This window comes from Papilio machaon, chromosome 13 (assembly GCF_912999745.1).
Source record: "Papilio machaon chromosome 13, ilPapMach1.1, whole genome shotgun sequence".
NCBI lineage: Eukaryota > Metazoa > Arthropoda > Insecta > Lepidoptera > Papilionidae > Papilio > Papilio machaon.
Window position 1 is genome coordinate 1632040 of NC_059998.1, and position 25299 is coordinate 1657338.

The 25299-nt window shown below is 33.7% G+C and overlaps 4 protein-coding genes across 4 annotated transcripts; 1 reads left to right on the plus strand and 3 right to left on the minus strand.

Moving 5' to 3' along the window:
* Positions 1–1752: 1752 nt before the first annotated feature.
* On the minus strand, positions 1753–4022 carry LOC106712083 (fibroblast growth factor receptor 3). Its single transcript, XM_014504530.2, has 6 exons — positions 3850–4022; positions 3131–3315; positions 2571–2726; positions 2260–2358; positions 2152–2182; positions 1753–1935 (listed from the first exon to the last, which is right to left on the minus strand). The coding sequence occupies exons 1-6, from the start codon at positions 4020–4022 to the stop codon at positions 1770–1772; spliced, it is 810 nt and encodes a 269-aa protein (XP_014360016.2). The 3' UTR covers positions 1753–1769.
* A 303-nt stretch (positions 4023–4325) lies between these two features.
* Positions 4326–6893, minus strand: LOC123721579 (hemicentin-2-like). The gene is made up of 6 exons (XM_045680675.1): positions 6607–6893; positions 6343–6526; positions 5758–5952; positions 4959–5153; positions 4622–4693; positions 4326–4450 (listed from the first exon to the last, which is right to left on the minus strand). The coding sequence occupies exons 1-6, from the start codon at positions 6745–6747 to the stop codon at positions 4326–4328; spliced, it is 912 nt and encodes a 303-aa protein (XP_045536631.1). The 5' UTR covers positions 6748–6893.
* A 5472-nt stretch (positions 6894–12365) lies between these two features.
* LOC106712224 (ankyrin repeat and zinc finger domain-containing protein 1) lies at positions 12366–17724 on the minus strand. The gene is made up of 11 exons (XM_014504735.2): positions 17553–17724; positions 16951–17160; positions 15872–16035; positions 15354–15632; positions 14977–15199; positions 14601–14727; positions 14133–14445; positions 13864–14024; positions 13560–13701; positions 12806–12958; positions 12366–12593 (listed from the first exon to the last, which is right to left on the minus strand). Exons 1-11 carry the CDS (start codon positions 17674–17676, stop codon positions 12453–12455), a joined length of 2037 nt encoding a protein of 678 aa, XP_014360221.2. The 5' UTR covers positions 17677–17724; the 3' UTR covers positions 12366–12452.
* A 3972-nt stretch (positions 17725–21696) lies between these two features.
* Positions 21697–24896, plus strand: LOC106712311. The gene is made up of 7 exons (XM_045680777.1): positions 21697–22186; positions 22502–22579; positions 22724–22816; positions 23304–23381; positions 23532–23621; positions 24538–24597; positions 24682–24896. The coding sequence occupies exons 1-7, from the start codon at positions 21740–21742 to the stop codon at positions 24871–24873; spliced, it is 1038 nt and encodes a 345-aa protein (XP_045536733.1). The 5' UTR covers positions 21697–21739; the 3' UTR covers positions 24874–24896.
* Positions 24897–25299: the final 403 nt, after the last annotated feature.

Below are 25299 nucleotides of genomic sequence, written 5' to 3' on the forward strand. Positions count from 1 at the left end.
TTAAAGTACCATCTTCGACACTTCATATTACGAATCAACTTCGAAGGTTTCCATTACAAAGAAAAAAACAAAAGAAATCTGTTCCCTTCACATCCCCGTGAGTTTCTTTTGCTGAAATAATCGTATTGTTGTCTCTTTCATTATCATTTAAAAAACTGAGATAAAAAATGACAATTTCGTACAGGTGTGATTCCAGTGACAACTCACCGTTAGTAGATGTAGAGACAAAGGTAATCACATATTGTAAAATCAAATTATGCACTTCTTGTTTATATCAAATCATTTGGTTATCAATTTACATCGATGCAAACATCCGAGGGCATTAATAAAGATCCCTTTGCCCGGGCCGTCGCCAAGGCAACGCATCTGCCTGCAGCTTACCTGCATCTGTGTGAGTGTAATTGACAGGCCTGCATATGTGTGCAGTGCTTTGTGTCGATTCCCAGTATTTTGTAAGCCCCTTCATATTATATTCGTATATACAATATTAATACGAGTATTTGATGAACATTTTAACAGGAACTACGAGGATAAAATAGCGATTGATTTCTATGAAAACATTATTATTAATTTATTTATTACTGATAATTTTGGTGGCAAAATTAAGTCTTGTCTACGTGACATAAAAAAGTTGACCACAATTGTGAGTGCTGATCAATTTCTTACTTAGTTAGAGATAGAGTCAAATAGAGATAAGAAACTGCACTAGTCTGAGCCGCACTGCAAGAAGAACGATAATTTTCTTCTTCAAAACTATTGATACCGTGGAACTAAATGTAGTATTAGATTGGCTTGAAATTTGTCAACACACGTTGTCTTTGTTTAATCAAAGTAAATGAAAGGGATGATTATGTTTAATAATACAACTGGTATTGTATTGGAATTATACGGTTACAATATTCAGTTAGATTGCAAAATAAAAGGCGTATATTCTGAAAACAACTAATATTCCCTTTCCTTTAAAAAACAATATGGTCAGCACTCCCCATGCATCAATTAATGCTTTGTTTGTATTCGTGACGGTGCATTTGATCGATGTAAAGCTTTTTACATTGTAACAAGTTTTTGAATATTGTTTTAGAAGAACAATGTTTGTAAATCCATGCTCTATTAATACAATATGTAACGCCGAATGATTTAAGGCAGTATTTTATTGTTTTGTTTACTTGTCTAATATTCTCGCTCCAGTTACTTTAAATTCTCTCAAGTAAGTTGTTAATAGTATTGGTAACTATAGTCGGATTTTTAATTAGACGAAGCTAACTGACAGTAGCTAATGTCACTTTGTAAAATAATGTTGCCACATTTAAAGTTATAGTGATGCGTTCAGTTCTCGCTCAATCAGATTAATTTTTATATATCAAGTACAAGTACTTTATATTTTTTTGTAATTTTAAATTTTTTATGTATTTTTTTTATTTAATTTATTTAATTAATGAAACATCATTTATATCATTAAAGTAATTTATTCAGTTTTTTTTGGAAAAAAATTCTGTATGAAGACCTAATAGCACAATACAAATAGTGACATTATAAATATATTAAATAAAACGAAACTAATATTCGTAGGAATATTGCTTTTATTTTGGTTATCTAAATGATTTTTCTTTTATTTTTAAATTGATTCATAAAACTCATAGTTCCGAACAACGGTTATCATACTTTATCTGCAACTTCTACTCTAAAATAAAACTTAAACACGTTAATTAATCATTAAACTTGACATTAAGTTATTGTTTAATAAATTCCTGGTACATATTCATCTTTTTTCAATGTGGCTGTAATGTGATTCTGGGATGTCGCGTTTGTAACGCTATTGGTGAACTGTAGAGATTCTCTTCAATTTCTTGTTCAGCTTTGGCTTGGAGTCTTGATATATGCATTATTGGACTTCGATGACTGCATGCTGTACTCGCGTGTAGATGTTCTGCGTACCTTTTGATTAATGCAAAGGAAAATTAGTATAACTTACATTGAGAATACGGAAGGGAAGAGAAAGATGGAAAATGGAAAGAAAAGAGGAAGACAAGTAATGTAAAAAGAGTAAGAGACAGAGGAAAAGGAGGAAAGAGAATGTATCAGAAAAAACAGTTATGTTAATATTTGATTAAAATTAAACTACAGTAATCTAGCATATTACAAATCAAATACCTGTCAAGTTTAGTAATTCTGTAATGTGTATCTGAAAAAAAAAAGAAAAAATCATAAACATCAAAATGTTTGTCACACTTGTTAGATTTGACGTCACAATTAGATTACCTCCCTTCCGTCGACATCGCAATATGAGGCACAGTAGTAGCACCAGCAATGCTGCAAAGACCAGCACTACTGCGATCAGTGGTGTCACGTTAGTTGTCTCTAAAGGAATTTGAACAAATTAGATTCTAAACCATTAAACTCACATACTATGCGAATGAAAATTAATTGAATGACAAGGGAACTCTTCAAAATCGTTAAAATAGTTTTGAATATAATAGAGCACAATAAAACAGACATCCGTAAACAGTTTTTAAGCACCCGATGATGTCTTGAAAGAAAATTTCAAATTAAACTTACTAATGAAGACATACCGTGTACTTTTAAGGATATTTTATGTGATGAAAATCCTTTGTCATTTCCTACGCGCAGCACGTAATCTCCCGCATCAGAAGATTGAACGTCTCGTATTGACAGTGTATAAAGGTAACAGTCTTCTATGCCTCCTTTTCGAAATGCCTTATATCGATCTATTAGAAAAAGAAAACATTATTTAATTAAATTATTGTTATTACATTTAAATAATTAAATTATTATTATATTTAAACAATTAAGTAAAATTATTTAATTAAACCCTAACAATTGATACTCATCAAACTATCATTTCAGTTGAAATCCTAAGTTTAGTAAACAAAGAGACGTCAAAATCCATACATGGCGGCCATTACGATATTTTAATTTTTTGTTATTTTGTAAAAATTGTGTGATAAAGTGAAATGTGTAAAATAATGTTATTTAATGTTTTGTATTTATATAAGAAAAAGTATTTTATCAGTGATATTTTTAAATTTACAAGGTTAACTGTTAATTATAGTCTGTCTATGGCTTTAACCATTTCTATTGGAATCATTGATATTGTACTCATAAGACTTACCAATTTCTGAAGGTACATCTAATCGGAATCGGCCCCAGAACCAGTAGGCCATAGTCGGTGACGGATCGGAACATACCGTCGCTTGCATGCTTGCTGTACTGCCTTGCCAGCCCTCAGCTGTTCTGATGTCTGTCCCAATAGGTGGTCCAAAGACATTCAGAGTTATTGCTTTTGATTTATGAATTCTAAGAATAAAGTAGACGATCATAAATTTTTTAGGTTAGTGAATTTTCTGGTGAGAAGATAATAAAATATTATAGAAGTAAATTATGACGTTTCATCAGCATTGCTTGTATGACAAAGATTTGATAATAATTAACCAAAAGACTTCAATTTTTCTTCAATAATTTTTGAATCTGAGTGTATCATATTTGGTTTAGATATAACTGATAGTTTTCTTACTTTTAACCATAAGTTTCCCCTAAACAAAGCTGAAATTACTATTAATAGACAATTTAAGCGTTGGGAGGACGAGTTTAAAAAGTTAGCGGGATCTTGCTGGATCCGAGTCGGAAAAGACAGAGAAGAGTGGAAAGACTTAGAGGAGGCCTTTGTCGAAAGACAAGCTGTTGCAGAAAATCAAACCATTGCCGATACAGACATAATGTAATATAAGGATTAAGTTCTATGTTTAATATTTTAGAGATTAAGTATAGTATCTTTGTTAAACAGCAATAAAGGCTTATTTTATTTTATTTATTTTACTATTATTGACTTACCTTTCTTCACCTCCAATGTAATTTCTAGCGATACAAACATATTTTCCGCGTTGAGAGTACGTCACGTTAAATATTTGAAGTTTGGATGCAGATGATATTATGTATCCGTCTAAACAAATATTATTGGTGGCTAATGACTTGGGGCTGGAAGATAATAAGTCATCAACCGGCATTCTAAAGTTACCTTTTAAAATGCCATGAATACATAATATAAAATCGTAAAGAATGGTGTAAAAGAAAAAAGGCCTATGTCCTATGGCAGTAAACGAATGACGATGATGTATGGCACTCGATCTCATTTTATATTTTAAAAAGAAATGATTATAATGTCTGGTTTCTATTATGCCAGTACAGTAGAACAGCAGCGCTGAAAATCAGTATTGGCTACCACTACTGTACTTTTGTACTGGTATAATATAAATCAGGCAAAAGTTCATAGTAAAGTGAAGTAGAAGAATAAAGCGAATGCTGTTGACTTACCAGTAGTACCATTGATACGATGGTGCCGGGTTCCCATCAGCCTTGCAATCCAGGTTAACTTGTGAATGCAGATTTGCGTTAACTGACAAACGAGGACCTATCCAAGTTATTTGTGGAGGGACTAAAATATAGTAATGGTATCAATATGATAACGATTACAAATAGTGGAAAAATATAAATAAGATCCAATTAGTTACTTCGATACTCAGTCGTTACTTGATCACTAAGGGATTGTTTATTACGACAAACAGACAAAGGAAACATTTAAATATTATAAGACGTTTTTACTTACACTTGACATCTATTTCAATTTTAACTGAATCGGATTTACCCATAGAATTTTTAGCTAGGCATCTGTAAATACCTAAAAAGTGAAGTGTTGCTTTCAATTATTATTTATTACAAACTATTGCTTTTAACAGCAAAAATTGTATGAAGACGTTAATGTATTCATTAAATAAAAAAAATCCTAACTTGGCAAATAACGCAACAAAACCAGAAAAATAATGACGATACTTGTAAAGTGAAATAGTTTTAAAGTTATTCAGTCGTAGAATTTACCATCGCACAAAGTTATCTGAATATTTGTTATCCATCTTAACAACTTAACTTTGCAGTACTTTATTCACCTGAATCATTTCTCGTAACAGACTCAATTATAAGATTAGGACCATCAGTGACTATTCTTTGACCGTTTTTTGTCCACCATACATTAGGTTTTGGATTACCGTCTCCCTTACAATGTAATGTTAAAGAGCTTAAACCTTCTTCAAGCATAGATAGTCCTTCCCCGTCCGGTCTTACAATTGAAGCAACTGGAATAACTGTAATGATTATAACACTGTTTTGAAATAGTAATAACAGTTTTATGAATAACCAATGTTGAGTTACCAAGACTAAAATTCCCGTTTCAAACATATATTATAATTAGAGGGATGAAAATATCAATATGTTTTATACAGAGATTATGGTCTCGGACAAACGGTAGGTACTTCAAATAGACGTATCAAAAAGATACTGGTTTTTATACTGCTTTGTAATCGTTTTAAAAACGTTTCCTTGCCTGTCTAGTGTATGAAGTTTTTGTAACCTTTTTAAAAGTTATTACATCTCATTGTTTATGTGAGGTAAAGTTCAAGTTCTTTGCACTGTTTCCCGTAACACTAGATGTTACTCTATAAACCTTTTTGTATCTGTTAATTATTTAAATAATAAAATACAAAATACAATAAAGTCAATTCATACTTAGGTCAACAACGAAAAATTTTATTTTAAGTTACTTTTAGTTTTGATTGTATGGACACTTAATCAAATAGCATGTAAAATATATTTGAACTTGAGTGATTGAAAAAATAATATATTAACCATTGATTAAAACAAGGGACTCTACGAGATTGAACTAATAGTAGGAATTCAAATAGCACTAACATTTGACGTCAAACATAATATACGCATCTTTATAGTACGGCGGCGGATAAGAAGGATGATGTGCTCGACAAACAAGTTGCTTGCGATGTGTGGCTCTGGTCGGGATCACCTCCAGTACAGCGCGCGCTGCCCACAAATGAGGGTGGTCTACTTCTGATGTATTTGTTTGACTCCATGCTATAACCTGACCCTTTTCTGAAAGACGTAATAGTATCCAATGCAAGCCACAATAGCTAGAAAATCTTGACGTGAATTCCCTTTTTAATATCTCATAGATTTTTTTTCTAATCATACTTATATGGCGAAAGTTTGGATTTAGCGGATTTTGATAAAATTTTGCACAGATGTAGATCATTGTCATAAATGGACATAGGCTACGTACTAAGTTTTTTTTTACCCAACTAACTCGTGAGAGTAATGTTTTTCGCGCATTTATAAGCACGTTTTTGTAACATCTTCAAGCTTAAACGACTGAACCAATCCAATCATTCGATTCCTATTCTGCTCCTGAGTATTATAAAAATCTTTTTGTAAGAAAAAATTAGTGTTATTAATTTTAATTTAAATGATTTTTTCTACATTTACCTAACAACCATTCAATGTAAGCCGGTGGGTTACCATATCTGACCTCGCAGATGATAGTTGTTTTAGACCCGGCAGCTAGACTGATACTATGATCCGTAAGAACACGTGAGCCGTTGTAGTAAATACTTGGCATTTTCGGAGCAACGCGTACGGCGAGTATCGCTGGTTGACTGGATAGGGAATCCTGAAACCAAATGGTACTGATACAAAGCACAGAGCGACTTAAAAGAAGGAATATGTCGTCTATGATTCAACAATAATAACCTGAATGTTATAGTTACTGGCAGTGACTTGGCATCGCCACTGTCCGTCGTCAATATGCAGCTTGGCGGATCGAATGCGTAGCGAGCAGTCACCAGTCATGGCAATTCGAGGACTCGCCCACTCGTATTTCCCACGGTACATACCAACTGGCTGGATAATTTATTTGATTAGGAGACATAAATTTGATTAGGCGAAAACTAAAATATCTAGTTTTCCATTCAAGTAATAAAAAAAGCCTTAGTCTTAAAAGAGGTACTGAAACCTTTAACTGCTACGATCTATTCATAGATTTATATACACCAAGACAGGTTAGTACATACAGAAATATTCTCAGCTCGCGGTACTGACAAAAGGGCTAGGGTGGCTCGTTATGAAATTGAAGGCGAGAGACTGTGAACATACGTATAAGGTAGTGAACGTGAAACTCGTCGTAATAATCGGATCACGTTATCAAATACGATGCTGGGTAACTTGGAATGTCTGTAAAGTTTGTTTCGGCTTTAACGTCCGACACACAAATTGACATTTGACTTAATTAATTAATCTGGAAAGTTATATGAATCATTCATATGCAGGTTCATAGAATGATAGACTAAATATCTATTCATTTAGTTACGTAGTCAAACCTGGATAAGCGATAACTGGATAGTCAAGAAAACTCTTTAAGCAAGAGCAATTATCTGATCATGACGGACAACCTCTGTAAGCGAGAAACTCGGGTTAGAGAGAAACCTGTACAAGCAAGAAAAATATCGCTTGAACTCTCACTTATCTAAGTTCGACTGTATATGTCTTTGATTTAATTCATATAATTATCAAAATAAGCAATTGAAAGACGAAGGCACCTAGCAGTATGGTACTTGTCTTGAGTCTGAAATCCACTTATTTTAATGTTGGCTTTCATAGGGCATCTACATTGTAACAAAATTTAATTAAAATTAGTTTGCTTTTGTTGTAAGAGTCTATGTTTACATTGACGGCAAATATCATAATTACTGAGTGCAGACAGAAGACTGTCTGCGGTATTAACGTTACGGCGCGTAATGAAAAGTCAATACGACTTCACGTGCCGCGTATATTTGCGTATTTGAACTCCGTCGCCAATGATAGTACAATTTTAAGCAAGTTAATATTAGACTAATATCTAAAATATTTTAATATTTAAAGAACTGTTTTTGAAAGAGCGCCTCTTACCTTGTAATCTTTTTGCCATGAGCAGATACCTCTCTTGTCGGATATTCGACAAATCAGCAGAGCATCTTCGCCTGGATTTACTTCTGTGTACGACGGTTCTTCTAGGAACCGCTGCAAACCACCTGTAAGCAATTAAAAAAGAACAAAAATCATTTTAAAACGAGGAATCCAAAATTTTTTTAGTTCATCCTACGTATTCCAGGCTAATGTTTGAAATTTTATCCTAAGATAAAAAAAGTATTTCAACTGTGACCGACTTTTGGGCTTAAAATAATAATATATCTGTTTTAAGATTTTAAACGACAAAGGCTCAAAGAGGAGACAAAATATTTTATTCAGCTCCGGCTCAAAGGGAAGCCTAGAACATTGAAGTGTAATATGTAATGTCACTTTCTCTTTTGTACCATGTTCCAAGAGAATAAAGATTAAGTTTCCTTGCATTTTGCAATTTGAATTTGTAATTTTTATTTTATACCTGTTCATGTCTGAGAAGGGAACTTTTTCGTTGGAATTGTCAACAGAACACTATACTACATACAAACATACTACACTTGGGATACTATAAGAACTCGAATCATGCGATAATCACGGAATAGTGACTTAGCCCTTTAGGATTTATCTCAGCTAATCAATCTTTATGAAAATCGGGACCTAAAATGATGATGATGATGGTGGCGTGTTCATCGGTAGCATGTCACGGAGTGTCCGTCAACGGTGGAGCTTCCTAAATCCTAACTCATGTTCTTAAAATAATATTTCCTTAATTAAAAAGTTCGTCTTGTACAATGGGACAAAATCCGAAAGACAAGAAGGATTTTTTTTCGATTGTTGTCTTTTTCATATTATTTATTATGAATGAGATAGGTAAGGATAGAAATCTCAGTAGGTCACTAGAACGCGGTATTCGGGCGCTCGCTTTTAATTAAGTTTCCACCTCTTAGGATGTACTTTTGCTGAAGTGAGAACGACCCGAGTATACGTTGCACGTGGGGGTTCTAGTGGCATTTTGACGCGTAAAAAATACCAACACGCTAACCTTTTTTAAAGGTAGGTTTCTAGTAACCAGAGCGAACCTTCCGCTGAAAAGGCAGGAAATAAGTTGTGTAAATTTACTAGGCTATTAAAAGTATGAGTGGATTGGATTGTTTAAAAGAGGATATGTGTAAGAAGGGAATTAATATAGAAATGACGGCTGATATAGATGTTTGAAAGGGTAGTAGCTACATATAGTGCAGAGCCACCATAGGGAGAAGTGCAGGATTACATATTGAGGACATCATGATCTAAATATAACTTATGGATAATGAATTGATAATTCCTAAAAATTGTTCATATCTAACAAATCTTAATAACATTAAAACATAATTGACTTATTATTGAAGACAGATATAAGATTGAATGTGGATGGCTATAAAGGTAGAGGAAGACCAAAGAAAGTATGGATGGATTGTGTGAAAGAGGATATGCGTAAGAAGGAGGTAAATTCAGATATGACGGCTAATACAGATGTATGGAGGAGTAGTACATACTTTGCCGACCTGTATAAGGGTAGGTTGATGATGATGATTAAAGAAAGGTTATAGCAAACAATATTATTAATATTTTATGTCTATGTTTTTGGTATCCGATGTCATAAATGCGATGTTTCGATTTGAAATACAAATTGGAACATTTTTCAAGTTGTACTCTAGAAGTGTGTGCTGATTATTTTACCTTTCAATGTGATGTTATTAATATCGAAAAATAATAATGATGCCGCGTCCCAGAGCATTGGAAATATGAGATTTAAATTATGATAATGAGTAGATGTTGTATTGAAAATTTAATGTTATGTATAATATTCTAGTATTATAAGGATGATAAGATTTTATATATTATGGAAGGTGGCATACGACTAAATAATAATTTCGTTTAAATATCGAAGTTACCGCTGCCCATAGACATCTGCGATATGTTAGATGGAAGCGTTCATCTTCTTTCCTGATAAGAAAAAAGTGGGAAGAGAAAAAGGACTAGATTTGGGCTCCAGTACATATTTATGGGTTGAAACGTGGAGTTACTTCCATATCACGTCTGTCTTCAGTGTGGTCGTGGTATTGCACCGGTCAATGCTACTGTGGTCTCTGCCACAATTAAAAAATTTGGAAAATGTTGTTTATTACTCTTTTCCTAGGTTTGATTTCCCTAACATATTGTTACTCACAGAGAATATTTTCTTGTCTAGCTCACTGCCTGACATATCGTAGTAGACTCATAACCTGTCATGTGTGGCCTCAACTTGGAGATACTTTCCCTATCACATATATAAAAAAAATCTTATATCTATATTCCAGATTAAAACTGAAATAAAATACGATTATTTTTATAATGATGAGCTATCACTTACGATCCCAGCTGATGTTGAGTGATCGAAAGGTACGCTCTATTTTAAGTAAGTGCCAGCAATAGTCATACTCAGACAGCGCTAAAGTGAACCACTAATGATAGTTACCATACAGGTACAGTTCTAACAATGTCAGTTATCTTGAAACTTTTAACACCATAGTTAGGGTTGAAGCAATTAAGTATACTCACCAACTTCGACTGCAGCTATAAATAAAATTGCCAACTGAATTATACTTCTACAGCTCATGTCGCACTAGTTGACTATTTTTTTTCAATAAAAAAAAAATATTATTTTTTTATTAATTTAGCGCGAAATTTAAAAACAAATTCTAGCAAAATATTCTATGATGTAAATTACTTCATTTTTATTTTTAACAATAACCCGAATGAAGATTTAAAAAAAACTTGAACTTTGAATATGACGTCGCGACTATAAAGCCTTCCGTATTGGTAGGCGTGAGGCCAGCGACTGCCGGCTAAAGCTTTGCAGCTTAAGACTTATGACATATATTTTTCACGTCAACTATTACGCCTTTACAATCGACGTATCCACAGATTAAATTGCTGGAAACTTTTAATCTAGATTTTTTTTTGTTTCAGATTTACAATATGATAATTGCTTACGAACACAATCTTGTATGGAAGAGATTGTGCTTCGCCCGTTCGAAATAAAAATGTAGCTACGGTACAAACGCTCGGTCAGTGAACGCATTTTTTTAGCGGACTTCAATCCTTCTGTATTATTTTTTTGTAGTTATATCAACTTGATTGCAAAAAAATTAAGGAAACATTTAAAAAAAAATATTTCAAGGCACTAAATGATGGTTCATAATAGTTTTGAAAATGCCAGATAATTTCAGAAGGCAATGTAGTAATTAATCTCAATGTTAATTTAATGCGGCCAAAGAAAAGTGTCACTAGTTAAATGTTAGTAGACTAATGAGTAAATCTATATCAACCAGAGACAAATATTCTCAAGTTACTGAAACTTAAATTAAAAAAAAAGACCAAAATGAAAATAATAATAAATAAAATCCAAAAATGTTAAAAATATTATTTATTAAATCAAAATGTAATACATTTTAACAATAGCACTTGAAATATGGCAGTGTTGTCGTTAACGCACTTGGTATAAGTAAACCATAGATACGTCCTACACTGACTGTTTCAAGCAGATGGTACCGTTTCGGGCGGTTACACACGGACCTCAAGTTTGTCGCCCTGCGGTCATTTGAAGCATACAATGGATGACTATCCTTAAATATCACCTTTCTATCCAAACAATAGTCAGATAGAATAATTCTAATACATAAATTCTGAAGAAAAAAAATACGTAGATCAAATGTATAATGTAATTACTTTATTTAAAAAATTACTACTAATTAAAAAAAAACTATTTTCCATCACGCGAAAGAATAAAAAAGTTAATTACATTAAAAGATTTTTAGATACTGTGAACTCTTAGTATATATCACCACAACGTACCATCTTTAGACCACATCATCACTTCATCAGATGGGATCGTGGTCAAGCGCTAACTTATTCAATATAAAAAAAATATATTAATTTTATTCGTCTACCTATTTATTCAGATTGTTAAAAAATATTTTGCTAATATTCAAAAATATGTACTATTATTATCAACATTTAAATAAAAAAATTAAATAACACAATTTTTCAACTTCAATTAGTAAAATTGAGTACCACAGATAATTAAATTAAGTACCAATGAATAAAATCCTTAGTCTAAAGAAATAAATAAAAAATTAAACACTTGTTTATTAATTTAATGTAACACAAAATACTCGTATACATGCGCATTCATAATCTGAGAATTTCCAGTACTGAAACGAATTAAACATATAAGCTATATCTAACATTGAAACTGAAAAAAAAAAACACTGAAAAAAAAAACTGAAACAATATTATGTTTTTATCTGAAGTGGAATCGAACCCACTATAACGTCTTAAATTGCTGTCTATTCACAAATGAGAAATGACATGTAACAAATTTAGTTAAGGTGACCATAATCACTTGTCGACTTTCAGGACTTTTTTATACAAAAACTATTTTTGTCCAAGACATGAAGAATGATTTTTAGACTATCTATAAATTAAGATACAAATTTAAAATTCACTATATTTTTTCTAAACAGCTTAAAAAATTTAATTACAAGGTCTAGTTACAGAGCTTGATCAAGTTTATTCTTTTTCAAAATTCATATTATAAACTTTATGGCCTTGTCAATTAGGTTGTATATCCACTGTTACGCACTCATATGTAGCGGTCTAACGTTTCTATGGTTTTGCAGACACCGTATGGAGCAAAATCTGAACTTGTCATATTCGAATGGCGGCTTTGGGAGACGATTCGCGCACAGAAAGCATCGTGGCTCGTCAACTCTTATCTAGAAAAAAAAAAAACTAGATTATACGCTGCTAGTTTTTTCTGGTCAGAACTGAAAATAACCCTTAAGTAACCATGAGCACAGTAAAGCAGAAAATTGAAATTTAAAAGTGTAGAATTTTTTTTGTTATTAAACATGTAACTGTTAGGTTATGTCAACTAATGTTAGGTTAGGAAATTATATTTGTATAGAAATGTATTGTGTGAACAAACCTTTTCCGCATCCGTTAGCTGTAAATACTTGTTTGTTTTTATCTTTTCGACTTGCTTCACTTTATTTCTTTGTCTCTTCAACTTCTTTTGCTGAGCTTTCTTTTCCTTTTCCTGTTCCAGTTGCTCCAGAGTGACAGGGCCTGGGATTTGCGACTAAATACAAATTAAATTTTACAATTAGAGATATATATGTCTTGTCTTTAGGAAATTGTAAGATAGTTGTAACGTTATTACACTTTAGCTAGGAGCTATTTAACAGTGGTAGATCCCGCAACAACAATATTTGTTGGGTGCACGAATTGGCCGGGTCGACCGGTGCAATACCACGACCTCACAGAAGACAGGCGTGAAGTGGAAGCAATTCCGCGTTTCGTCTGATGAGTATGGTACCGGAGGCCTAATTTTAGTCCTCTTTCCCTTCCCACCCTTTTCTTATTAGGAATGGATGGGAAGGGGAAGTGGATTTGGCGGAAGAGGGGACGCATAGGAAGGAGAAATATCCTCTTTCTGTGCATCCCCTTCTCCGTTGATTAAAGGTAGGCAACGCATCTGCATTTGCGGATGTCTATGGGCAACGGTCGCCTCGCTATTGCGGCGAATCCAGGTGGCCGTTTGCTCGTTTGCCACCTTATGACATAAAAAAATATGACATGAGTCAAAGTCAAATCGTTGCTATTTTAAAGATTTGAAGGTACAAATAAAATAGATACATGGACTATTGCAACAAATTATACACAACACTTATAGTTCTTACCTTATTGTAGTTATATTTGTCAGGATATTGTCCTTGGAAAAGCCGGAATAAAACCCTAATATCACTGTGTGGTGAAGCAGCGTAAGGAGTTTGTAGCAGATGGTTCTTAACGCACGGGTCGCCGCCCGCTGTTAAAATTTGCCTGTATGGAAAATTACAATGCTTTGATTAGGAAAAAAAAAATAATTTGAATGATTAACGAGACAATAAAGAAATAAAAAACGTCACACATTTTTTATTGTCAAACTGAAAAAAAAAAAAACCTGGAGGATGCAATTTATGGGGGTGCTTTATTTATACTCACGTAACCATTTCACCCTTAGCAGCAATGGCGGCCTTGTGCAAAGCAGTGTTGCCATCGTTCGGGTCCTGTGTGTTGCAAGCTGCTTCTAAATCGTCACCTTCCCATGTTTCGATGATCGTCTCGAGCGATGTAAAATCATTATCGTCAATAAGCGTCCACATCTAAAATTATTCCGGAGATCATTAATTATTATTATTAATTGAAAATATTTCCTAAGGTATATGAACAATTCATTATAAAACAACTAACAGTCTGTAAAGAGACTGTACCTTTTGAACATTAGCTGGAATTTTAGGCTGTCCTTTCTTAGTCGGTCTACCCTCCTCTGGTTTCTTTTTGTTTTTCTTCTTCCTTGTTTGTTCTTTATGCTCTGGTAAATTATCGTCTTGACTTTCAGAGCTTCTAGAACTTGCGATAGCCAAGTCATTGATCAGATCTTTTCTAGAGTTCGTTAGTATCCCGAGACTGCTCTGTTGGGAAAGTGTTTTAATCCAATCCAATGGCGTCTCAAGGTCTATGAAGCAAGGACCTTCGTCTTCGCTTGATATTAACTGAGTTGGCAACTCTCGAGCTGGACGTTCCCTATTATAAATGTACTTCAAATTATAATCTGTGTTTAGGTAGAGGATTCCTTTGATTTTTATTGAACAGAAATATATAGAAGGTGATAATGAGACGTTTGTAGGAATAAATAATTTTAAAATTAAAACATGAAAGAAATTGTACAATACAAATACCTGGATTTAGCTCGATTTATAATCTTGCTAGGACTCTTCTGTGCCTTTTTACTTTCGTCGGAACCAGACTGTTTGGCAGGTTTAGTTGACGAGGCTATCAATGCTTTTTGGAAAAGCTCCATAGAATCTATAGTAAGATTTAATTTCACGTAAATTTATAAATAGCGACAATATAGTTTTCGAGTTTAAAGCTGTCTTCAAATGACGAATACCATTTATAAAAGAACACAGTGATTAGTCCTGATTATAAATTAACTCAGAATCTTGAACTCGAACTCGAAACTCGAACAACTCGAAAAATTTGTACGCAGTGATTTCGAAATCGCGGCAAATATTAATGTATTTAATTTCAATTTATTTAAATTTACTTTCTTACCATAGACTTCGAAGCTAGCTAAAGTCTCGTGTACTCTCTTAACTTCTTTGAAACTCGGCTTCTTTGTGGGAAACGGTAATGCCCTAACACGAAGATCATCTCTACTTAACGGAGAATTTTTCCCAAATAACGCAGCTTGGTTCATCGAACCTACCGCACGGTACAGAATGCACGAGCAACCTTTTAGATCCTCCGCCCAGCTTCCTACGATCTCTTGGACATGCTAAAAGATAGACAGTACTAAAAATATTACTCTCATAAACGCTTTATAAAAGTATTGTCACTTAAAGTCGTAAAATATGTTGATTAGGAAGAATTTTGACTACTTAATAATTTACTTTACGTTAACTTGATAAGATATTAAACGAATATTTCACCTCTAAAAACTGTGCCTGATTGTATCTTCTTAAACTAGCTCCCGCGGATCTCGGAGCATTTCCGTGGTTGTCTCTGTTAGCCTGCGCTTGACCCTGACCTCGGCGAGTTACGTAAGAGTGGTGCGTTTTATGTAATACTACTATGCCACCAGAAAATATAGCCCCTGCGAAATGACCGCCTGACACCATAAGGACTGCCCAACGTTGGAAGCCTGGGATAGAAAGACGGGTGCATCTTTCTACCCAATGTTGACCATCACCGTCTGTTGACAGCTCCTCCTAATTTGATAAATATGATGTGTTTGAAGAACTATTATATTGATGCTTTTGTCAACGTTCGAAATGTTTAATTACTATGATGAAACAAATGTAACAAATAAATTGATGATTAACCGAGAGGTTCACATGTATTAAGTAATTTAAACATATAAGTTGAAGCTTATATTCTTTAGTTCCCATTATAATATCATTGACCTGTAAATCAACATATAATATGTTGTTGCAGAAAAATTAGATACCTTTTTATGGTGCAGAATACACCTGTACACACAGAAGACCTGTCCATATCGATTTGTAAAGAACGCCTTACAGTGCCTAGTTGCAGCTGCAAACAGATCACTAGCTGGATTGGTTCCACCATCATCACCTTCTGAGTCACTGCCAGAAACACTTGAGTTATCATCTGTACGACAAAGGCATATCTTACTATGTGAAAGGCATAACCAACAATATCTATTTTTTTTCTTAGTGCAAAAAAATGGCATAATAGGAAGAAAGAATTAGATATACAAAATAATTGTAATTAATGTAATTAACACCATTTCAACAATTTAATGATTGTAATGACACAGTAACAGTCCAAATCAAATTAAATTGCCCCGATGGGCTCGAAACTATTTGGTGCCAACACCGGACAAATGTAAGTGTTTTAACCGTTTCCTATATTAATAAATGAAATTTAGTGTAGTGTAACGTGGTTATTTTATAAATTATTTATGGTTTATAAAACCCTGTGCCGACCCCAGGAATAAGGCCAGGTATATGATGAATATACTTGGTTATTTTGTTTGTATACAGTTACTGGTCATATTTAAGAAATAAAAAATATGAAAATAAAAATCTAAAAATTATCCAATAAATAACCTAAATATCCATAGATTGCAATAAAAATATCACTCTACATCCACATATGTTTCAACACATTTTATTTATAAAAAGACATAACCTAGTAGACACCAAATCACTTCAACTTCACTTTTTTCTGGAAATAACCCAGTAATTTTTTTAAATCTAATCTAATACCTATCAATCTACTCTTGAAGGCCCCCACGTTGTACTTGGATGGAAAAACTGACGCTGGCAACTTATTCCAATCCTTTGCAGTATGCAAAAGGAACAACGATTCAAACCTTTTCGTTCAAATGCGGGGCATGTCTACTACAAGAGGATGGATTTCAGCCGTATGTCTGAACGTCTGATGGTAGAATGGTAGAATGGTAGAATTAAAGTATTTAGACGGCTTATTGGAACTATACCGAGAGCCTGTTGAAATTTGTAAACTACATTTAAAGCAATTACATCAAACACAATTACTTACCTTGTCTAGAATTAAATTGACCTAGAGTCAATGCAGGTTTACCAAAGAGTTTTCTTTTTAAATTATATGTGTGCCAGTGTTCCTTGTAGTGGGCTGTCTGCTTCGCTCTTGTGGTAAATGGTCCTACACCACAACATGAACAGCAGTTCCCATCAGATGGGCCACCAATGGTCAATGCGTTAAGACGCTTTAGAACACTTTGTTCATCAACTGTCAACAAATTTGATAATTATATCTTCTTTTGATATATAACATCAGGTAAGGCTTCAGGCAAGTTCAAGTTTATTCATATTAAAAAAAAATTTGAACTCTTTTTGATGCATTGAATTATCTTTAAAATACTACAAAATTATATTATGTGATAAAAAGAGAACTGATAAGCCTTCGTTACATATTAAGCATTTATCTATTATATATTACATTTCTTATCATTTAAAAATAAGATTATTTTCGTCATATTTGCTTGAAATTTATAAGAATTAAGGGAATTGTGAAATTTTACATTTACATTTTTAACTTTTTAACTCGTCCTAAAATTTTAATAAGCTCTAACTTTTTGTATTTTCTCTCCATTTATGAATTTAAAATCAATTGTAACTTACCAACTACATGTGACTCAGTTATCATACAAGCTGGCACTCTTATACCTCTTAGTAATCTTTCGAAAGCGTCTAATTCATAAACTCTTACTAAATGAGGTTTTACTACTTCTGTTTTATTAGCCATTTTTATAAACAAACGACTTGGTTATTTTCAATGTGAAAAAAATGTTTTATTAATTTAACTTTTAAAACTTTCACAAAAACCCCTATCTGTTTTACCTTTGATTAATTAATCTAATGTTGTGCAATAATGTATGAAGTGAATTTGTATTACACAAACATAACCTTAAATATTTCTGACAGCCACTGCCTGATGTCTGTCAAAAATTGGCAGCTGATAGTGTTGCTATTTGCTATTAATATTGGTTTTGCTATTTATTATACTATTAAGTAATGTTTTATGTAAACTATTATTTTTATAATTTTTAGCCGACTTATCTTAGATGGATGGATGGCTGGAGGGATGGATAAATGGATGGATTGGTGTTTGTTTGAAGGTATCTCCAGAACGGCTTAACGGATCTTGATGAAATTTGGCTCCGACGAGAACATAGTCTGGAAGAACACTTATCACATATACTTATAAAGATTTTTATAATGGCGCGCCGACAAAATCGCGGGTGACAGCCAAATTTTAAACATGCTAACGAAGCAAAGAAAACACTATCGATCTTTAGTCTGTAGAGTCTAAAAATAGTTTAAGTAAAAAAAAGTTGGCCACGTAAGTATTTTCTATTGGAACACATTTCATTACAAAGTTAGATATTGACACGAACTATTGATATGGGTTAAAACGTTGGTGGACAGATTACAATGCTCATATTTATAATGCGTCTACTACTTTCGTATAATAAATGTCTTTATTATGATGTCTAAAAATCATCATCATTAACCTACCCTTTTCCCTATAGAGGGTCGGTACAGTACTCTTCCATCCACCTCATTGTTTTTGCTCATAGTTATTAATGTTTAGTAAACATAAATGATAAAAATATATTATATTTCTGAACCCTTCAAAATTTTCACTTTTTGGATTATATACGCTAAACCTTTAAAGTTATGAAAAGAGGATTTATGAGAGAATTGTAGATTTCAAAAGTGCTACAAAAAGTTACAGATGGCATATCTCAATCTAAAAATAACCACTTTTTTGTTTGGAAAAAGCATTATTTACAAAGCGATTTTTTGTTATTTTAATATAAATTCTTATTCAAAATGTGTACGTTACCAAGAGAACTTAATTTAGTTTCAAATTGCCTTCAACAGTTCATAATTCTGTAAACAGTTTAGAACATATCACAATTACAAACAATAAGCGTATCCAAAAACCAAGCTCGCGGGCCTAGCGCGGCCTTGATTACAAGGTTTTTACTATTCAATAGAGAAAAGATCAGACGTAGGTACATCCTTTACCGTCCGGGCGAAATCACGGCGAGTCGTTAGTACATTAATAAATAGAAGCTATAGGCAACCCTACCAATTAAGTCTTAAGAAGTTGCATAAAGGGTTGGATACAAAAGGCAGTTACTTTTGAAACTGCGCGCATGATAACTGATGATGACTACTGCTTTCTTGAGTCAAGGGATTTTAGCAGCTGGTGCCCCTTTTCATAAAATAGATTTTGCACTATTATTGTTTGTAAAAAATATAAGCTTTAATGTTGTAAATAAAAATATAAATTATTTAAGAACGACTTAACTCACGTATAATCGTCCGGTGACGGCACCGACTAGATTCGGACCCGTCGGAGGTACATATTCAGGGCGAGTGTTTATTTCGAAAACTTCGCGGTCGCGTCGCGTCTTTGCACTCAACATGTTACTTAACTTGTATACCCATTATAATGTCTCACGAAAGTTTAAATAATTAAGTTTAAATAATAATTAAATTAATAATTAATTAAATTATAATATACATTAATAGGTTCAATAAATGAATACACTGACTCAATGTTGTCCTAGTCCGCCTAGAATTTAAAATACCTAACTTATAAGTATGTTTACGCTTCAGAGTATAAAAAGAAAACAAACAAATCCCTGTCTAGACTTCTTTGTAGAGGGCGTGAAAAGAAAATGCTAGAGTATACAATAAATATTTTTATTAGTGAAACGTTTAGTACGTAGTTTAGTTTAGTACGGAGGTGTAATAAAGCAAAGCATTATAAAAAACTGAAATTACATTTATAATCCTAAAGTTGAGTAAAATTATAAGAAAATCACGGTCGGCCGCAACTTCGTGAGAATTAAAGATAAAAAGTTGCCTATAATATTCGCGCGTGCACTAGTTACTTTCCCGTCGAAGTCCCGTCAAAGTCAGTCCAGCCGTTCTGGTTTACACATAATGGTTTTTCGTTAGCAACAACGAAAATACATTATGTGTACCAAGTGTGACTTTTTTCTCTATATTACATACAGACACTCCAATTTTATTATTATGTATGGATAAATTAAGAGATGTAGTGCACAATACGCGCATGCTCTAGTGTTGGGCGGGCATCTGTTATTACGCCGCCCTTAACCAACGCGCGCTTACTTCAGTCTGTTCGAAGGAAACAACACGAAAGCATTGCGCGTTACATCCACGTTTCATTGAAAAGTTTTCAAATAATCTCTTCGGTTGTCTGTATTTTTGCTTGAAAACTCTTCTTGCACTCAGAATTATGTTTCTTTTCTTGATTTTTTAAAATGATTGAGTAAATTATTAATTAACTTTCAAGTTTACGGTAGTGTTTGTTGTGTTTTTATTTTTGAAGGAAGATAATTAAAGCTATCAAGCTACGCGAAAGCATCTTCGGCTACTTTGATAAGTTGGGTGACTTTAAGAAAAATATTAAAAGAACAACTTTGGCTACCGAGGAAATGTAAGTAAAATTTATGAACTTCTATTTTGATTACATTAATTAATAAAGCCTAGACATTGTATTGTAAGTTATTATTTAAGTTAGTTTAGGATCTGCTCAGCTTATCTTTTAAGACAGAAGGCTTAAATCATGTTACTTTATATTGATATGGAATTTAATAACTTATAAGGTGCTGTTATATTGCCCTTAATGTAAAACAATTTTTTTTCGTATAGTGGAAGTATTTTGTTTAATTATAACGAAAAGCTTTTATTTTTTATTTTTGTCTGTTCTTCTGTTGTTCTGTATGTCCGCAAGACGTATGTTCCTGATAATCTCTGAAACAGTTGGACTGATTTTGATGGAACTTTGTTTGGAAGGTAGATGGTACATGCTTTTAAGCTGCTATTAAGCTTTTTTCTGTGCTGACGAAGTCACGGGCGAATGCTATTCAATGAAAAGATTTTATTAATATTCTACGCTTTTTACATACACAATATAGCAAGCGAACAGTATTGGAAAACAGTTTGATGTTAATCTTGCAATTGAACAACGCTACTGCTATTACTATGTTGTACATTAGTGGGTTTCCATTGCGGTAACATATGGTTATGCAATCTGTTCTACAGTAATAATAAAAAAATAGTACTTTTATTTTTTTACCGCTAGTTTAATTATTTTATCGTTTGTATTCTGATTGTATGTAAAGCTAAATGTCTTCTAGTACGAAAAAATGTGATATTTTAGCTTCATTAACTTTTTTTCAGTTCTTAAAAAGAGTAAAATGAACAATAACGAGTATAGCGGTTACGTGGAACCCAACCAAGACATGCCCTACGATTACTCTTTTCTTGAGTCCATAAATAATAATTTGCCTACAATGGCTAATAACAATTTAATAGATCTCTCAAAACATGCTTCCCAAGTATACGATTTAACAATGTCAGAGGAGAACACGCAAACCGATTCAAGTTACAACAGAGTTATTCGAACAAAAGGTGCAAATAAAATTATAATCGATAACAAAGGATCATCCTATCAATCCGCAATGTCAAAAGAACCCGTAAATTATGCGTTTGATACTAGACGTGACCAGATGCCATTGCATGACCTGTCCGCAATTGAAGTACCTAGTGGCGAGCGCAGTAATAATGGGGAAATTCCAAATCAGCTTGCAACATACGAAGATATTTCATCAGTTGAGAGTGAGCATGATGATGACAACAACACTAATAGCGAGGAAGTTAATCGAAATTATTCAGCATTAGATGATTCTACAATGGCTAAAATACAAAAACACAGCGAAATAAACAAAGTAATAATTAATACTTTGATAGAAAATTTACCCATGGAAATGTTGTCTCCCTTAGTAGAGACAGCGCCGCGACCCACGTATATGTCACGGGGAAGATGTTTTTTTGATTCAAAAGCATTCCAAACACTAGTGAAGTGTGTCATGGCAATCGTTGTAAACATTCCGAGGATTTCTATGAAAAAAAAATTATGTGACAAAGGCACTCAAACGGAAATAGTTTTTAAAGAACCACCGGTCGTAGATACCAAAACTACGCAAACAGACGCTGAGTCAGTCTCAGCACCTAGAGTTAAAATAAACACACGTTCGAATAAAGTGCATCAAAGGAAGGAGTCGAATAAGGAACAAACTGCACGGTATTATCAAAATGTACACGCATCTAACCAAACCGCAAATGTTTATAACAATCAACAAGAACAGTTTTATGATAACCAGCAACTATACCCACAATTACCAGTGGAGCAGAGCTATGTTCTGCAGGTAAGCATTCTTCACACAGATATACAAAATATATACGATAAATTGATGACGTAGGTCTGATTGACTTGTTCACATTCTTGTTCGGTCTAAATGTCATTTTTGCAATATAGGTCTAAGTATCTAGAACTTAAAGACATTAGATTTTAAACGAAATAAGTTTTAACACGTCCTCAAATTCTAAGATCAAATTTTGAGTAGGTAGGTTGCATCTTAATATAGTAAATTTACGACAATGTCAAGATACAAGCGCCTGCCTCTTTCTCATTTCTTCTTAAGAAGACAAAAATTCAACACTAATGATATGAAAATTTACAGACTCCTGAGTTGAACAGAAACAATATGCAGCCTCAAATGATGCAATATGGAATGCCTCAAACAAATGCTATGATGCAGGTACTCTATTCAATTCCGTAAAATGAATTAAATTTTGGTGATTTCTGTCATTAAGCCACTACATATGGTCTTTATAATTTCACTCTTACTGAGTAAGGCTATTTATTGCTACTATTTTGCTTCTAAATGTTTACTTATTTATAGGCAATGGAATCAGGCAGTAATGGAGTTCAAACGATGCAAGCGGTAAATCAATATGGAATACCTCATACTCAAACTGCAAATACTATGATGCAGGTATAGTAATAGCAACAATTACATCATCTGTCCTTTAGTCTAGCTAAGATATGGTAACAACAATACGAATATAAATACGTGAGTTTTTTTTTTTAATTAACCGTTGTCAATAGCACTATGAAAAATCCTTTCAATGGTGACAACGGCCTTTGAATTGATTTGACGCAACTTTTACATGATAAACTAATTATGTTTTATAACATATCGTAGGAATTATCGACTTTTTTATTATTTTATCAACCTTGACCTTTTTAAAATTTCTCCTAACATGTTTTATTGCGATATTTTCCTTAATCGAGTCCTTCTGAGTCCAAAGTCTTTGGTAACAAAGATTGCCAAATTATTGATCAATTAATTTGGCATATGGATTTCGTTGCCAATAAAAGAAAAAATTGCACGTTATACGTTAAAAATTACCTATAATTACACATTATGATAAAATCGAAAAAGTAATATGTGTCGAAGTTTTTTTACTTTTAATACACAGAGAACTGACTGTGGCATGAGTGGGATGCAAATGCCGCAACCTGGAATACCTCAACACGACTCCTCAGCTGTACCTCAGGTTAGTTACCGGGTGTTTTAAATTTCAATTACTGCTCTATTTACAATTCTTTTAGTAAAAACATAAGCATAATTTACTTTTACCTATTGAGAACGGCTATGGACAGGCTTAATATCATCAGAAATAAAAATAAATGTTTTTAACGTATAGAGAGCGGATGCCTGCAGAAATAGAATGCAAACAATGATGCAAGCTAGATCATATCATCATGCCAACGCAACTGTGATGGCGGCTGTTAATGTAAGTAAAGACTCATTTAATTTTTTAGATCACACAGAAGACAGGTGTCAAGTGGAAGTAATTCCGCGTTTCGACTGATGAGTGTGGTGCCGGAGGCCAATTTTAGTTCACGTTCCCTTTCCACCCTTTTCTAATGAGGAAATCATGGGAAGAGAAATAAGATTTGGCAGAGGAGGGGACGCATAGGAATGGGAAATAGAAATAGAACTATTTTTTGTGCGTCCTCTCCTCTGCTCTTTAAAGGTAGGCCCACATCTGCAACTGCAGTTGTCCATGGGCAGCGGTCGCTTCACTATTTCGGCAAATCAGTTGGCCGCTTGCTCGTTTGCCACCTTATAATATAACTGTAGTGTTTGTGTCTATGGAATAGATACAATTCACTGTCTCATGTACCACACTGGGAGGGACAGCTGTCTCTGGGTAGTTGAGTGACGAACGCGGTACGAAGCGGACGTGCGCCTGAGCTCCAGTGTGGTAGTGGTGAGCCAGTGTCTGTCCTTAATCATCTTTAGGGACCCTATGGTCCTACAATAACAAAAAATAAATTTAGATGAACTCATAAAAACATGCGGTTTTCCTTTACTTTGCAAATTGAATGGAAGAGAAATGTCTTCAGCAGTAGCTGAATCTGCACTATGATTTTTTTACATTGACCGCGAAAGTATTACGATCTCGCAGAGTAATGACATAAAGAAGTCGTACTTATATTTCTGATTGAATGATTAAATTGAACAGCTTCTAAATATTAAGATCTAGGCAACTAAATATTCAGTTTCTTTTTAATTCAAAGAAAATTAATTCTATTTTTAAAACCTTCTGTATAAGGAGCTAAGATATATGTGTCTTTGAAACGGCTTTTACCGTAAGTCAACTACTCTTATAAGTTTTTGGACTAAATAGATAATTTGAAATCTAGCCAACATACTACAATCACCACAAGTCTGCGAACGTACTGAGGCAGGAGATACCAAGAGAGGTACCAAGAGAGATACCAAGAGAGATACCAAGAGAGATACCAAGAGAGATACCAAGAGAGATACCAAGAGAGATACCAAGAGAGATACCAAGAGAGATACCAAGAGAGATACCACGAAGCAAACCTGTGATGCAGACCGGACATCGCGCTGTCCCGTCGACAGGTCGCGGCCGTCGAACTCATGGTTACTACACAGCTACCAACCCTCCTTACCCTATATATCCTCAATGGCAAATGCCCGCCTACCAAGATCAGTTCTGTAATAATAATAATTAAAAATTCAATTGATAAACCAATGAACCCGACTGATTGCATCTTTACACTCCGGGATTGCGAATGGAATGACACTGGGCTATTCAAAATCATGACGCATGATGCGCATTCATGACCAGTCATGAGCAGTCACTTATGCTACGGCTACAATATAAAAATAACGCAATGATTTGCACAGTCGCGACACCGCTAGCTAAAAAATTCCTTCTATCGTGGATCATGATTGCGAATATGCAAATCACGTCGGTGTCGGTAAATTGCCATACATTGTAGCGTTTTCTCGCGACAAAGTTCGTGCTTTTGGCTACATTTTGTGCGCTTAGTTAACTTTTTCGTATGCTTAGATTATAGTGACATACTCAAGTTTTAAAATGTGGCCAAGCATTCGTCATAGATTGAACAAAATGAATCTTCGTGCGATAATGTAGG

Excerpts from the sequence above, each read along its gene's own strand:
- LOC106712311 (XM_045680777.1), top strand. The coding sequence starts at position 21,740 with ATGGAAATGTTGTCTCCCTTAGTAGAGACAGCGCCGCGACCCACGTAT. Across the intron at positions 22,187-22,501 it reads AGCAGAGCTATGTTCTGCAG|ACTCCTGAGTTGAACAGAAA; the intron begins GTAAGCATTCTT and ends GAAAATTTACAG. Across the intron at positions 23,382-23,531 it reads ACTCCTCAGCTGTACCTCAG|AGAGCGGATGCCTGCAGAAA; the intron begins GTTAGTTACCGG and ends TTTAACGTATAG.
- LOC123721579 (XM_045680675.1), bottom strand. The coding sequence starts at position 6,747 with ATGTACCGTGGGAAATACGAGTGGGCGAGTCCTCGAATTGCCATGACT. Across the intron at positions 5,953-6,342 it reads TTACATTGAATGGTTGTTAG|AAAAGGGTCAGGTTATAGCA; the intron begins GTAAATGTAGAA and ends TACGTCTTTCAG. Across the intron at positions 5,154-5,757 it reads TATTATGTTTGACGTCAAAT|TTATTCCAGTTGCTTCAATT; the intron begins GTTAGTGCTATT and ends TAATCATTACAG.
- LOC106712224 (XM_014504735.2), bottom strand. The coding sequence starts at position 17,676 with ATGGCTAATAAAACAGAAGTAGTAAAACCTCATTTAGTAAGAGTTTAT. Across the intron at positions 15,633-15,871 it reads GTATTCTGCACCATAAAAAG|GAGGAGCTGTCAACAGACGG; the intron begins GTATCTAATTTT and ends TTATCAAATTAG. Across the intron at positions 15,200-15,353 it reads ATCAGGCACAGTTTTTAGAG|CATGTCCAAGAGATCGTAGG; the intron begins GTGAAATATTCG and ends TCTATCTTTTAG.
- LOC106712083 (XM_014504530.2), bottom strand. The coding sequence starts at position 4,022 with ATGCCGGTTGATGACTTATTATCTTCCAGCCCCAAGTCATTAGCCACC. Across the intron at positions 2,183-2,259 it reads GCGATGTCGACGGAAGGGAG|ATACACATTACAGAATTACT; the intron begins GTAATCTAATTG and ends TTTTTTTTTCAG. Across the intron at positions 1,936-2,151 it reads AGAATTACTAAACTTGACAG|GTACGCAGAACATCTACACG; the intron begins GTATTTGATTTG and ends ATTAATCAAAAG.